General features: G+C 43.8%; 1 protein-coding gene across 1 annotated transcript in view; it reads left to right on the plus strand.

Moving 5' to 3' along the window:
* Positions 1-110: 110 nt before the first annotated feature.
* The window catches only part of MAN1C1 (mannosidase alpha class 1C member 1), a 146,635-nt gene continuing 130,853 nt past the window's right edge, over positions 111-15,892 (plus strand). Inside the window, exon 1 of the mRNA XM_008073072.1 lies at positions 111-650. Coding sequence (XP_008071263.1) covers positions 111-650 — 540 coding nt within the window. The remainder of the gene's footprint in view (positions 651-15,892) is intronic.

Genomic DNA, 15,892 nt, shown 5'->3' on the forward strand with positions numbered 1-15,892 from the left:
CTCCTGGACGCCCTCCCCCCGCCGAGTCCCCTGCGGACACGTGCCCGGACTCCGAGGGCCTCCGGGGCCCGGGACGGAGCTGACGGCCCCCAGCCCCGCGCCAGGCCACGATGCTCATGAGGAAGGTGCCCGGTTTCGTCCCGGCCTCCCCGTGGGGGCTGCGGCTGCCGCAGAAGTTCCTCTTCCTCCTCTTCCTCTCGGGCCTCGTCACCCTGTGCTTCGGGGCCCTCTTCCTGCTGCCCCACTCCTCTCGCCTCAAGCGCCTCTTCCTGACTCCCCGGACCCAGCAGCCCGGCGTGGAGGTGGTGGCCGAGATCGCCGGCCATTCCCCGGCCCGCGAGCAGGAGCCGCCCCCCAACCCGGCCCCCGCCGCGCCGGCCCCGGGCGAGGACGACCCCAGCAGCCGGGCCAATCTCCGCCGCAGGAAAGGGTGGCTGCGGCGCACCCGCCCCACCGGGCCCCGGGAGGAGGCCACGGCGGCCCGGGGCAACGGCATCCCGGCCCAAAGGCCCGGGGACGAGAGCGTCCCGTTCAGCTTTGACTTCAACGCATTCCGGAGCCGCCTCCGCCATCCTGTCTTAGGGACGAGGACCGATGAGAGTAAGGAGCCCCAGAGCCGAGTGCGAGCCCAGCGGGAGAAAATCAAGGAGGTAAGGATTCCGCGTCTCCCCGCTCCGGGAAAGAGACCCTTTCGCGCTCCCGTGCCTTTTCCGGGCCCGTCACTCCTGGTTCCTGGTCTCCTTGAGGTCCTCCAGACACTCTACACCTTCCTTTCTCGTCCCCAACTTCCCACCTTCTCTCCTCCCTGCGCTTTGCCACCACCAGGTTCAGCTGCCATCCCTGGACTAAGGGCTCCTCACCCCCAGGCTGGTCCTCCCTGTCCAGTCCCCAGCCCAGGTGAGCTCCACTCCGTTCCCTTGTGGAGTTGTTGGTGAGAGTGGAGTTCAGGTTCCTTCATTGGCACCCTCTGTATGCTTGTGTAGACGCGGAGCCACTCACCCTGTGGTCACATTCTTTCTCACTGTGTTCCCCTAAGCCCCAAACCCCTGTAGGATCTGCTACCTGGAAACCCAGAATTTGGGGGGGTATTTGGTGTCCTGCAAATATTTTGTAATCCAGTCAGCAACCTACAAACCAGAGGGTGTTGTTCACTCTTGCTAAATGTTCCTATTGAGCTTTGGAACAATTGTACATAATTGCATGTGATGCAGGAAGGAGTGATCAATAAAACGGTGGTAATGTTACAGGAGCTCTGAGGTTACTGGCTTAATGAAGCAAGTCTTGGACTGGTTACCTGTAGGGATTGTACCAGGGAGGGATTTAGAAGGACCACTTTGAGTCCAAGTCTTAGTTTAAGAAATCAAAGGCAAGTGCAGCCTTGCGAGCTTAAAGACGGTTGCCAAGTCGTCACTGGTGACTGTGTTCTGCTGAACCACTGTTAGAATGGCCTGCATGAGGTTTGTGCCCAGCAATGCAGAGGGGGCTGCAGTGACACCCCCAGGCCACGAGGGGGCTGTGGGCAAGCGGTGGGCCAGGGTCTCCTCCACAGAAACGAGAGGATGCTGTCCTCTCCCTGCAGACTCAGAAGGAAAGGGCAGCTTCTGTCTGGACTTCTTGATTTCCTGCAAGGAGTCAGCAGGTCTGTGCCGATTTCCAGGGAGAGCAGGCAGCAAGGGTCAGGACTTGTCCTGCCAAGGTCTACTCTGAGCTGGTGGAAAGCTTGACTGTCCCCTTCTCCTTGTCTGAGCTCCCCTTCCTTCCAGTGCCCACTTCTCCCCCACTCCTTGTCTCTGCTGTTACTCAGTTTGGAGACCTAACTAGTAATCACAGGACATTTTGTGAAGTTGAGATAGGATGCCCCAAAGAAGCAGAATGCTTGGTGTGAGTGCGTGCGCGCGCATGCTCTCAGTTTCCAAATTCTTTTTGAAATCTCAAAGAATTGAGAGACTGGAACTTGCAGGAGTTAAGCCGGAAGTAAGCATTTCTCCCTTTCTGTTAAGGAACTGCGCTGTTGAGCACTCACCTGGACCACTGCGGCTCCCTTTCTCAAAGCTGCTTCTGAGCACAGTAACTCTTTCTGCCCTTCCTGACCTCCTAGGAGGGCAGTAACCCCCAGGGGGAAAGTACATGTAGACCGCATAGGTGCAGTTTTTGTGGGGTGTCTGGATTTTCGAAAGGATCCCCAAAGGGGTAGGAACTAACTACTGACCTCAGAAGAGGTGTTTTCTGCACTCGCATCCAGAGAGCAGCCTGCTTCTGAACGCCCGGGATTGGGAGCCCTGGTTGGGGGTTGGGCTGGCTAGTGGGGACCTTGGTTCTTCCCCTCTATGTAAAGACAGTCTCTTTTGTCAGCAGAGGCTGGGGGTGATGACTTGCTGGAGTGGCTGAGTAAGGGATGTGAGGACCCATGCTTTGCAGGTGGATGTCAAATAACATGATGGGAGGAGGTCCACGTTGGTTTCCAGATGGCTGGATCTTTCTGGCATCTCCTTGCACCCTGATAGTAGCTGGAGACATGCTGCATATACTTGCAGTTGGTGTTTAACTACCTCTCTTACCACCCAGAAGACCTTAAACTCCTCAGAATGGAGGGGGCCAGTAATCTACAGTGTTGTTTTGCAATCTTGTTTCTTCAAGCTTCTTGCCCACCCTGAGAACTGTGGGGCAGGGTTTTGGTTTGGTTGTTAACTTGGCATTCCTGCTGTCCCACCTGATGAGGAATGCAGATAACTGTTGCTGGAGGGTGTCTTTATTTCCTTCTCATTTAAATTTCTATTTGCGTCATGCTCAGGGTAGATCATTTCAGAAAGGTGCCTGTTTTCACAATAGGGACTGTTGCTTTCCTCTCTGGTTTGTTTATTTCCAGACACGGATTGATTAGATCCGAGGAGCAGAGGGAGAGCTAGCATCAGATAAAAAGGGCCCTGTTCTTATAAGATGAGGTTTGTAAAGTGAAACTAAATATCAAGAGTGAGTCAAAGAGGGTGATAAATGAGCGTGAATGAAAACTGGACACCCAGGCTCTAGATCAACAAGGTATATTTACGCATATTCTGAGAGATGGACACGGGCACTAGGTCTGTGCTGATAAGATGGGCTAAAGCTGCAGGTTCTGGGCATATCTGCATCGGGAAACACTCTGTCACTAGAACCAACTATTTTTCCTTACCTCCCAATTTTGGAACCTTGGCAAAAACGGTGTGGTAGAGAGGGGAGACCCAGAGGACATGGACTGGAGTTTCAGTGCAGCTGAAACTGCACTGAAACTCCTGGGCCTTTCTGCAGGAGTAGACACTCTTGCCCCCTGTCCTGGTCCCTAAGTGGACTGTCGTGCTAGTCGGGTCAGGGACTCAGTAGTTGGGCTTTCCCAGCTCTGTTTTCACCATCTCTTAGTTCCATGAAGTCAGGGACAGTGGTGTGGTGGTGTTCAACTGTTGTATCCCTAGCACCTTGCCAAGAGTAGATATTCAAATAGTTGAGGAAGTTAATTATTCCTGTCCCGCATGTTGGGTTTTGGAGATGGGATTGGACGGTGACAGATCCTCAGCTTGGAGTCATGAAGAGTGAAGGTGTTGACTGGAATGTTAAGGAGAAAGGCTTGGCAGCAGCCTTCCCTTCCAGGTCTGAGGATAGTATAGGAAATGGGGAACGTCATCCATAGGTGAGTTTCTTTCTCTCACACATGATGAAAGTTGACAATTGATAGCATGAAAGATTATGTCCTAAGGAAAGAATTCAGACTGTCCTGGGTCCTACTGACAATTTTGGTTGCTGATATAGGAAACCATAGTTGTTTTTTCCAGTGAAGGGGGCTTTTGTTCAAGGGAATTGGATAGTCTGTGGCAGTGAGCACTGTTAGTGGAGTTGGGGTTGCCTGTAGCCCACATGGTGTTTTCAGGTAAGCCCCACTCCGGAGTGCAGGGTGGGCCAGGAGGGCATGGGTTGGATTTCATCATCATACCCATGCCATTGTCCTGGTTTTCTTAGACGCTGCTATATGCAGCAGCAGTTCTGCTAAGAATGTAACCTGGATTCAAGTCCTCATTATGCCATCAACTCTGACCTTGGAGGGAAATTCCTGGGCCTCAGTCTTTATGGTAAAACCAAGAGGCTGATGTTGAGGGGGTTCTCCTCTCTCCCCCATTCCCACCTGTTTACTGTTTTGTTTGTGAATCTGCCCAAGCACCTAGTATAGGATCTGACATTTAGTTGGAACTCAAATACTTTAATGAATGGCTCCATTAAAGATCTATAAACTGACTGGGTATGGTGGCTCACGCCTGTAATCTCAACACTTTGGGAGGTGGAGGTGAGAGAACTGCCTGAGTCCACAGGTTTGAGACCAGCCTGGGCAACATGGCATGACCTTGTCTCTACAATAAATCAAAAAAATTAGCTGGGCATGGTGATGTATGCCTGTAATTCCAGCTACTTGGAAGACTAAGGTAGAAGGATCGCCTGAGCCCAGCAGGTCGCGGCTGCAGTAGCCGTGAGCCTGCCACTGCACTCCAGCCTGGTTGACAGAGTGAGACTCCAACTCAAAAAAAAAAAACTCTATAAACTAACAGTTATGGTTACTGATGGTAGAGGCTGGGTCTTCTCCCTGAGGGTGCCTGGAATTCTTTTTTTTTAATTATAAAATTTTATTTTTGGCCGGGCACGGTGGCTCATGCCTGTAATCCCAGCACTTTGGGAGGCAGAGGTGAGAGGATTGCCTGAGCCTACGGATTCGAGACCAACCTGGCCAAGAACCTGTAGGTAAGACCTTGTCTCTGATAAATAAAAAAATTAGCCAAGTGTAGTGGTGCACACATGTAGTTCCAGCTACTTGGAATGCTGAGGCAGATGAAGTGCCTAAACCCAGCAGATTGAGGCTGCGGTGACCATGAGCATGCCACTGCTCTCCAGCCTGGGCGACAGAGTGAGACTCCTACTCAAAAAACAGAAAACAAATGTTATTTTATTATAGAGGTGTGGAGTCAAGTGAGGATTAACTACCTAAGTAGGCTGCATGGAGGTGAAGTTTGGACTTCTAACTGGCCCTCACTTGCTCTGGTATAGGACCAGGTTGGGATTCTAAAAAGGCTCAGAGTAAGAGCTACAGTCAGGATTGGGGTTTTAGCAACTCAGTGACCCAAGAGGCCTTTAGAAGTTGCAGTAATTTTCCGAGTGCAAGTCTAACTTTGAGGGAGTGTGGAGGTGGCACTCATGAGTAAATCTCTCATGCCTGGATAGCAGGTGCCTGGAGCGTGTCTATGACTTGGCAGGGAGCACCTAGCTCTTGCCCTCCGTGCCTGCTGCATTCAACCTCTGGGATTTGCTGGTTATGATATGTGACAGTGTCTGAATAAGTCGTCTTGGCAAATGATCTTTGCTCCCCATTAATGGGCTGGTTTGTTAGTCATGTGTGGTTTCTCTGTATATCTGATTTATTGTCAGTGATGCCAGGGACAGGTAGGAAAATTAAAAGGCTTTGTGTTCTTGTAGCATGTGAATCTGAGCCTGTGAGGTGTTCAGGATCATTAATATTAGGAGCAGCACAGATTTAAATAGCTTTCCTTCAAAGAGCCCTGTTTGAGGTGCAGATCCATTCAGGATCCTTTCCCCTACCCTGTCTTTTATCAGTTTCCCTTTTGTCCTGCTCTGTGGTACATTAAACACAGATGGAGATTGGCCTGTACTAACTCGATAGGCCCCTTGGAAGACCCTTACAGCCTGAGTCCGGCCACACACCTCCTCTTCCTTTCTTCAGACTGAGGGCTGCAGTTAAGAGTAAAGCCTAGAATGCGTTCCCATCAGGTGTACGACTTAACACCTGCAGTCTCCTCTTTTGTTTGTGCTGCACCTTCTTTCAGGGACCAGGCATTTCAGGAGCAGTAGCTGCTCAGGCCTCCCACTCTTAACTCTGTCTTTAGTATTAGGGCTAGAAACAAATAGAATGACGATTTTAAAAAGTCAGCTGCTTATTCCACGGTACGGTTAGCAGGGGGGTAAGAATATAGATTCCCCTGTGATTTTCAGAGTGAGTGATTTACATCCGAGTTCAAGCAATGCCTTTTCTCTAGCTTTCCCGGAAGACTGATCCATTACTCCACCAAAAATAAATATTGTGATATATATCAGGCAGACTTTGCTCAAAGGGACTTACATCTTTTCTCTTACTGAAAAAAATAAATCAGGCTCGCAGATTGTAAAGCCGATGCAGGGAAGCTGCCTGGTGATCTAGGTGGACATCCAGCCTTTGGGTGCTAACTGGCTTAGAGAAGAAACCTCTCTTTGTGTTCTGAGTTGAGTTTGTGTTGGGGGGAGGCATTGGGAGCTCTAGGAAATTCTCTCCCCCCTGCCTTGCTTTCATTGGCCAAATTGGGAACACTTTCCCAAGGGAATGATGAACTGATGGACGAAGGACTCAGGAGAGCAGTTGCCTCAAGTGAGCTCACGGTATTACTTGAAAATAGAGGCCATGCTTGGGGCAGGGGATGGGTGTGGTGTGCCGAGGATGATTGTTATTCCTGTTCTGTGCACCTGCAGTCTAAAAAGACCAGGCTCCTTCAAACAGTATGCCCTGGTCGTTGATTTCCTGCTACTCCTGGGCCAAGTAAGGCTTTAATGCATAAGTGTTTGCATAATTTGGGGAAAAGAAACAACAGATTTTTCTCAGCTCTGCATTTCCATGGCAGACCATGGTAAGAAACCAAATGAAGACTCCTCAAAAAATTCCAAGGACTCAAGGACCTCAGCTCCTCCCTCTTCCTCCTCCACCCCTCCCCTTCACCCCAGGGCTAATCAGTAGCCCAGACAGCATGGTTTTGGTTCTCTTAAATGTAGAGTTGATGCAACTGAAATTGTTGTAAGTCAGATAGGGTTGGTGTCTCCATCCACAAAGAGAGCAGAAGCCACACCCACAGACCCATGTGGTGACCCAGTTGCGGTGTTTTCTCCCGCAAGCAGGCTGGTTTCTAAGATTTGGGTTGAGGTCTCCCCACTCTTGGCAAGCAGGTGGTCAGAACAGTTGTTACTCACAAGGGAGTCTGAGAATGTCTCTTAAGTCTGAATCTTCTTTAATTAAAGGCTAAAACCAGGACAATTGTCCGTCTGTTTTAGTACAGGACCTTTGGTGGTAACTTTTACAGAAGAAACTTTGACATATTGATTAGTGCCCTCCTTGATAGATGATCAATAATTGTGCTTTTATCTGGCATCTTCTGGGAATCAGCTGTGCTAAAGGTGAACCTTCTAGGCAAACAATTGTCACTAAATAGCAACCATTTTCAGTGACCAAATAACAGGAGCGTTTTCTCCCCTCCTCCCACCCCTGCCGTTTTCTTAAATGTCATACTAAACACAAGTCACTCTTGCTCACTTGGGGATCACCATAAAATCCAGTGTGCGAGACAGCAGTATCCTGTAGGGCCTGAGTTGTATTGCTAAGACTGTTTGCCTCTCATTGTTTGTTCATTGGGTTCTCGTCTTTTTATACAACAGCCTTGTGATATAGGAACTATTTATTTGAGTATAATTTATACATAGTGAAATGCACAGATCTTAGAAATACCATTTGCTGAATTTTAAGAAATGCATAAAACTACATAAACCACAGCCTTATCATATAGGGAACATTTTCATCACCCCAGGAAGTTCCTCCTCTCCTTGCCAGACCATTCCTCCATCATCCACCTCTCATCCACCCCTAATCACGGTCTTGATTTCTATGAGCAGAGATAGGTTTTGCCTGTTTTAGAACTTCACATAAATGGAAGAATGCAGTATATGCCCCGTGGTACAGGGCTTCTTTCACTGAGGATCATGTTTTAAAAATTCATCTATGTTGTGTGTATCAGTACCTCGTTGCTTTTTATTGTTGAGATGTATTCTATTGTATGACTGTACTACAATTTGTTTATTCATTCATCTGTCATTGAACTTTTGGGTTGTTTTTAGTGTTTGGCTATTGTGAATAAAGCTACTATGAGCACTTGTGTACAAGTCTTTGCGTGGGTATATGTTTCATTTCTTTTGTGTAACTATCTAGGAATAGACTCATTGGCTCACAGAGTAGGTATATGGTTAACCTTATAAGAAACTGGAAGCTGGGTGCAGTGGCTCATGCCTGTAAATCCAGCACTTTGGGAGACCAAGGCAAGAGGATTGCTTGAGGTCAGGAGTTCAAAACCAGCCTGATCTCTAACAAAAAAAAAAAAGAAAGAAAAGAAAAAGAAAGAAACTGGAAACACTTTCCCCAAGTAGTTAGACTATATTATACTCCCACCAACAATATGTGAGAGTTCTACATTCTTGTCAACACTTGTTATTGTCAACCTTTCTAGATTTAGCTATTCTGTATGCTGTGTAGTGATATTTTGTTGTGGGTTTAATTTTTGTTACTCTGTTAACTATTGATATTAAGCATCTTTTCATGTATTGTTTGCCATTTCTATATTTGTGGCTTTAACTTTTGTTACTCTGTTAACTATTGATATTAAGCATCTTTTCATGTGTTATTTGCCATTTCTATATTTCTCTTGTAAGTGTGTGTTTAAATCTTTTTCCCTTTTTTTATTTAAAAAATTGGGCTGTTTATCATCTTAATTGTAGGAATTCTTTATATATTCTAGATACAAGTCTTTTGTCAGATGTATGTATTATAAATATTTGTAATAAACTTAGTCTATGGTTTGTCTTTTCATTTTCTTAATGGTGTCACCCAAAGAACAGAAGTTTTAAATTTTTATGAAGTCCGGTGTATCAATGTTTTCTTTTTTTTTTTCTTTTTTTTTAGAGACAGGGACTTTCTCTTTCAGTCAAGCTAGAGTGCAGTAGTACAGTTTTAGCTTACTGTAACCTCAATAGTTTTTTATTTTTTTGTTGGACTCTCACTCTGTCGCCCAGGCAGGATTGCAGTGGCACACTCACAGCCACTACAGCCTTGACCTGCTGGGCTCAGGCGATCCTTCTGCCTCAACCTTCCAAGTAGCTGGAACTATAGGCACGAGCCACCACCCTTGGCTAGTTTTTTTAATTTATTGTAGAGACAAGGTCTTACTATATTGCCCAGGCTGGTCTTGAACCCTGAGGTGAGGAAATCCTCTCGCCTCCACCTCCCAAAGTGTTGGGATTACAGGTGTGAGCCACTGTACCTGACTGTAGCCTCAAAATAAAGAAATTAAAAAAAAAAAGAAATGGAGTCTTGCTGTGTTGCTTAGGCTGGGCTCTATCTCCTAGCCTCAAGTCATCCTCTTGTCTTGGTCTCCCAAAGTGCTGGGATTATTGGCATGAGCCTCCTCACCCAGCCTATGTTTTCTTTTTGATGAGTGGTTTCTGTGTATCATTTATAAAAATCTTTTTTTTTTTCTTTTTTTTTGAGTTGGAGTCTTACTCTGTCACCCAGACTGGAGTGCAGTGGCACGCTCCTGGCCACCGCAGCCTCGACCCATTGGGGTCCGGCGATCCTTCCGCCTCAGCCTTCCAAGTAGCTGGAACTACAGGTGCGCGCTACCACACCCGGCTAGTTTTTTTGATATATTGTAGCGACGAGGTCTCACCAAGTTGCCCAGGCAGGTCTTGAACCTGCGAGCTCAGGCAATTCACTCACCTCGGCCTCCCAAATCATGGGATTACAGGCTGAGCCACCGAGCCCAGCCCATAAAAATCTTTGCACACCCTAAATTCATAAAGATAATCTTTTAATTCCAGAAACTCTCTTATTTTCATTTTTATATTTAGTTCTTTCATCCAGTTAAAATTAATTTTTGTATATGTAAGGTAGGAGTTGAGGTTTGTTATTTTTCAGATAAATGGGTGAGGCATAAATTTTACATTTTTATGTCGATGAAAATTATGTTCTTTAAATGTTTATTTTCCAATTGTTTGTTGCCTGTACATAGAATTACAATAGCTTTTTTTTTTTTTTGGTATGTTGACTTTGTATCACGAGAACTTATTCAATTTATTAGATTTTTTTGGGTGGATTCTTTAGGATCTGTCATGAATACATTCATGCTGTTTATGTCAAGATAGTCTTACTTTTCCTTTTATAATTTGTATTCCTTTTATTTTTCTTCATCGTACTGGCTAAGGGTTCCAGTTCAATGTTAAAAAGAAGTGATAAGAACTGACATCTTGACCTTGTTCATGATCTCAAGGGAAAAGCATTATCTTTCACCATTAAGCATATTAGACGTAGGTTGTTGTGGTGAGCATGGTAGTTCATTCCTGTAATCCCAGCACTTTGGGAGGCTGGGACGGAAGGATTACTTGAGCCCAGGAGTTCGAGACCAGCCTGGGCAACATAGTGACACCATGTCTCTATAAAATAAAAATATTAGCTGGGCATGGTAGCTCAGCTACTTTGGGAGGCAGAGGTAGAAGGCTCGCCTGATCCCAGGAAGCCGAGGCTGCTGTGAATGTGATCATGACATTACACTTCAGCCTGGGCAACAGAGTGAGACCCCGACTCAAAAAAAAAAAAGTTGTTTGGTAGATCCCTTTATCAAACTGAGAAGTTCCTTTCTATTTCTACTTTGTTGAGGATTTTTTTCTTAATCAGTAGCGGGATTGAATATTATCACATATTTGTTCATTTGTTCTGCATCTATGGAGATGGTGATATGGTTTTTCTCTTTAATTCTGTTAATATGGTGAATCATATTGAGTTAAAAAGAATGCTAAGTCAAACTTGCATTCAATTTTCTAATATTTTGTTAAGAATCTTTTTCTCCCTCCTTCCTTTTTTTTTTAAAAGATGGGCATCTTACTATGTTGCCCAGCTGGCCTTGAACTTGTGGTCTCAAGTGATCCTCCTACCTTCGCCTCCTGAATATCTGGAAATACAGGCATGACACTACATCCAGCTTCTCTATTTTATGAGTTTGTGGGACACTAATATTATGTCTTTCTTAAATGTTTGATAGTATGCTCCAGTAAAGCCTGACATGAAGCCTAGAAGATTTTTTTGGGGGGGAAGAGTTTTAAGTTTTGAATTTAATGATATATATAGAACTATTCAGAATTTGTGGGTGGGTGTGTATGTGAATTTTGTCAATTTGTCTTTTAAGGAATATGTCTATTTCATCCAAGTTGTAGGAATAATTGGAATAAAATTGTTTCTAACAGTCTTATGTTTCTTTTAATTTTTGTGGGCTCTATGGTGGTATTCTCCCTTTCATTCCTGGTATTGGCAATTGCTGTCCCTGTTCCCTTCTTTTTTTTTTTTTTTGAGTTGGAGTCTCACTCTGTCGTCCAGACTGGAGTGCAGTGGCTCCAGCCTCGACCTGCTGGACTCCAGCGATCCTTCCGTCTCAGCCTTCCAAGTAGCTGGAACTACAGGCGCGCGCTACCACGCCTGGCTAATTTTTTTTTTGATTTATTGTAGGGATGAGGTTTCGCCTGCCCAGGCGGGTCTCCAAGCCCGGCTTCTGTTCCCTTCTTAAAGATAGTTTAACTAGGCCAGGCTCGGTGACTCAGCCTGTAATCCCAGCGCTTTGGGAGGCCGAGGTGAGTGGATTGCCTGAGCCCACCCTGAGTGACAGAGTGAGGACTCCAGCTAAAAAAAAAAGATGGTTTAATAGATTATCAATTTTATTGATCTTTTCTAAGATTCAACTTCTAGTATTTTTTAAAATATTCATTAAAAAAAATTTTTTTTTTTTTTTGAGTTGGAGTCTCACTCTGTTGTCCAGGCTAGAGTGCACTGGCACGCTCATGGCCACTGCAGCCTCAACCTGTTGGACTCAGGCAATCCTTCCACCTTAGCCTTCCAAGTAGCTGGAACTACAGGTGCATGCCACCTCACCTGGTTAATTTTTTGATTTATTATAGAGATGAGGTCTTGCCAAGTTGCCCAGGTGGGTCTCAAACCCCTGGGTTCAGGCAATCCTTTCACCTCCACCTCCCAAAGTGCTGGAATCACAGGTGTGAGCTACCACACCTGGCCAAAAATATTCATTTAACATTTATATTGACTTTTTCACTCCTTATTTCCTTCCTTCTGCTTATGTTGCGCTTAATTCATTCTCTTTTTTTAGCTTCTTTTTTTTTTTTTTTTTTGAGTTGGAGTTTCACTCTTGTCGCCCAGGCTGGAGTGCAGTGGCACATTCATGGCCACTGCAGTCTCGACCTGCTGGGCTCAGGCAGTCCTTCTGCCTTAGCCTTCCAAATAGCTGGAACTACAGACGCACGCCACCATGCCTGGCTAGTTTTTGTGATTTTATTGTAGAGACAAGGTCTCACCAAGTTGCCCAGACTGGTCTCATACCCCCAGGCCCAGGCAATCCTCTCTCCTCAGCCTCCCAAAGTGCTGGGACTACAGGCTGAGCCACTGTGCCTGGCCTCTAGTTTATTTAAGGTAGAGACTCGTATAATTGATTTAGGATTTAATTTTCCAGATATCTTTTCATTATTGATTTCCAGTTAAATTTCCTGTGTTCAAAGAATGTACTCTGATTTTAGTCCTTTGAAACATGAGATCTGTTTTATGGGCACATATGTGGTTTTTATTGGCAAATGTTCCCACTATTCCTTTTGTTCTGTCACTTTTTGATTTGTATAGTTTATATTTATGAAATGCACTTAAGAAATATATATTGTATGGTTATTGGGTGTAATGTTTTACAAATGTCACTTAGATCAGATAGGTTGACAGTGTTGTTTAAAACGCTGTATCTTTACTGTTTTTTTGTGCATTTTAATTTTTGCAATTAAAAATTTTTTTTGCTCGTGTTTCTTTTTTTTTTTTTGGCCATTTAAGAAATCCTATATTGAGAGAAGAATCTCAATTCAGCTATAATTGTGGAGTTGTTCCACTATTCCTTTTTGTTCTGTCAGTTTTTCTTTCGTGTGTTTTAAATTTATGTCTTTAGGTGTATATTCATTTAGGATTGTTGTATCTTCTTAATGAATTGATGTCTTCAGCACTGTAAATGTATCTCTTCATTCCTGATAACTCTTTGTAGTATATTTTACATGATTAATGTAGCCATTTTAGCTTTCATATGATTTAGTGTTTGTTTGGTATCAATTTTTCATCCTTTTTATTTTTATAATCCATCTGTATCTTTGTATTTAAAATGTGTCTCTCGAGGCAGGCATGGTGGCTCATACCTGTAATCCCAGTACTTTGTAAGGCAGAGGCATGGTATTGCCTGAGCTCACAGGTTTGAGACCAGCCTGGGCAACGTGGTGAGACCTTATCTCTAGAATAATAATAAAAAAGTCAAGTGTGGCGGCACACACCTGTAGTTCCAGCTACTTGGAAGACTGAAGTGGGAGAATCACCTGACCCCAGCAGGCTGAGACAACAGTGGCTGTGAACATGCCACTGTACTCCAGTCTGGGCAACAGAGTGAGAGTCTGACTCAAAAAAAAAAAAAAATGTGTCTCTCATAAAGAGCACATAATTAGGTCTGACAGTCTTTGCCTTTTAATTAGTATTTGTTTCATTTACATTTAATATAATATTTATGTAATTGGGTTCAAATCTATCATGTAGCAATTTTAATATTAGTTCTATATATCCTTTGTTCCTTTTTTCTCTTTCATGCTTTCTTTTGGATTAATCGAATATTTAAGATTCTATTTTATCTCATCTGTTATATATGCGTGTAGGTATATATGTGTGTGTATATACATACATATACACACATGCACACAGGCAGACACACATACATACATATTTTAAGCGAATTTTTTTTTTTAAGTTGAAGTCTCACTCCATTGCCCAGGCTGGAGTGCAGTGGCACACTCACGGCCACCCCAGCATCAATCTGCTGGGCTCCACCAATCCTTCTACCTCAGCCTTCCAAGTAGCCAGAACTACAGGTGTGTGTTACCATGTCTGTCTAATTTTTTTATTTATTGTAGAAAGGAGGTCTCGCCAAGTTGCCTGGACTGGTCTGAAACCCACGGACTCCCAAAGTGCTGGGATTACAGGCTGAGCTACTGAACCCAGCCATGATTGTTTTAATGATTAGAATTTTTATCCCCATGACAATCTACCTTGAAATAATACATCACATTGTATATATTGTAGAACCCTTTGTAGCAATATGCTTCCATTTACCCTCTCCCACTCTTCATTCTGTTGTTGTATATTTTGCTTTACATCTGTTGTAAACCCTGTAACATATTGATATTTTTGCTTTAAACAATCAGTTGTGTTAAAGAAATTAATAAATTAGAGTCCTTTTATTCACCCACACACTTACCATTTCTAGTATTCTTTATTTCTTCTTAAACGTCTGTATTTCTTTCTGGTATTGTTTTCCCTCAGCCTGAAAAACTCCTTTCAGCATTTCTTTTTGCTGGGTGCAGTGGCTCACAACTGTAATCCCAGCACTTTGGGAGGCGGAGGTGAGAGGATTGCCTGAGCTCAGGGGTTTAAGACCATCCTGAGCAATATGGTGAGAACTCATCTCTACAGTAAATCAAAAAATCAGCTGGGTGTGGTGGTGCACACCTCTGATTCCAGCTATTTGGAAAGTTGAGGCTGAAGGATCACCGGAGTCCAGCAGGTTGAGGTTGCAGTGGCCGTGAGCATGCCACTGCACTCCAGCCTGTGTGACAGAGTGAGGCTCTGACTCAAAAGCAAAAAACAAGTAGACAAAAAACATTTCTTTAGTGCAGATCTGCTGGTGACAAATGCTTGCCGCATTTGTTTATTTGTAAGGTTCTCCATTTTAAAAGGATATTTTTGCTGGTTATAGAATTTTAGGTTGACTTTTTATTTCTTTACACCAATGATGTCATTTCATTGTCTTATAGTTACATTGTTTCTGATGAAAAATCTGAGCATATTCGCCACATGCAGTGTCTTTCCCCTCCCTTGGATGCTATTAAGATCTTCTATTTCTCTTTGATTTTCAGCTGTTTGTTCTGTGCTTAGGCATGGTTGTCTTTGTTTCATTCTTGGGGCTTATTAAGCTTATTTTGTCTGTGGGTTGATTTTTTTTTTAATCAGTTTAAAAGAAGTATGACCCATATTTTGTCAAATATTTTTTCTCACTCAATGTATTTCCTTTTCTTTCAGAATTCCAGTTACATATAAATTGGACTGCATTTATTGGCCTACAGATCACAGAGTCTCTGTTCAATTTCTTTTGTCTTCTTTTTCTTAGTACATTAGTGTTGATAATTTATATGAACCTGTCTTTAAGTTCACTGAACTTTTTTTTCTGTAGTGTGCAATCTCTTGTTAAGGCCACCCAGCAAATTTTTATCTATTATTATTACTTTATTTTTATTTATTGGGGTCTCACTCTGTCACCCAGGCTCTAGTACAGTAGCACAATCATAGCCTACTACATTCTTGACCTCCTGTACTCAGGCAATCCTCCTGCCTCAGCATCCTGAGTAGCTGGCACTGGGACTATAGGCACATGCCACCACACCCAGCTATGTTTTTTCTTATTTTTTTTAAAGATGAGGTCTTACTATGTTGTCTAGACTGGTCTTGAACTCCTGGGCTCAAGCAGTCCTTCTGCCTTGGCCTCCCCAAGTGCTAGGAGTATAGGCATGAACCACTGCACCTGGTGAATTTTTTTATTTCAGGTAATTTTTACTTCTAGAATTTCCATTCAGACCTTTTTTATGGTTTTTATTTCTCTGAGATTTCCATCTATTCATTCATTGTTTCTATATTTTCTTTTAAATCCTAAAGCATATTTATAATTTTTTTTTTTAAGACGGTTTGCTGTCCCCGACATCTTTGTCATCATTTGTCCTGTCTCTGTTGACTGATTTACCTCCTGGTTATGGGTCATGGCTTCCTACAACTTAATGTGTTTAGCCACTTTTATTTCTGCACTACACATTGTAGATGCCATTTATTTGAGATTCTAGATTCATCTATTTTGAAACAGTTTTTTCCCTCTTTTTGTTAGGCTGTCAGCTGTCACTT

This window comes from Carlito syrichta, unplaced genomic scaffold (genome assembly GCF_000164805.1).
Source record: "Carlito syrichta isolate Samal-C Ts95f unplaced genomic scaffold, Tarsius_syrichta-2.0.1 Scaffold315639, whole genome shotgun sequence".
Lineage (NCBI taxonomy): Eukaryota > Metazoa > Chordata > Mammalia > Primates > Tarsiidae > Carlito > Carlito syrichta.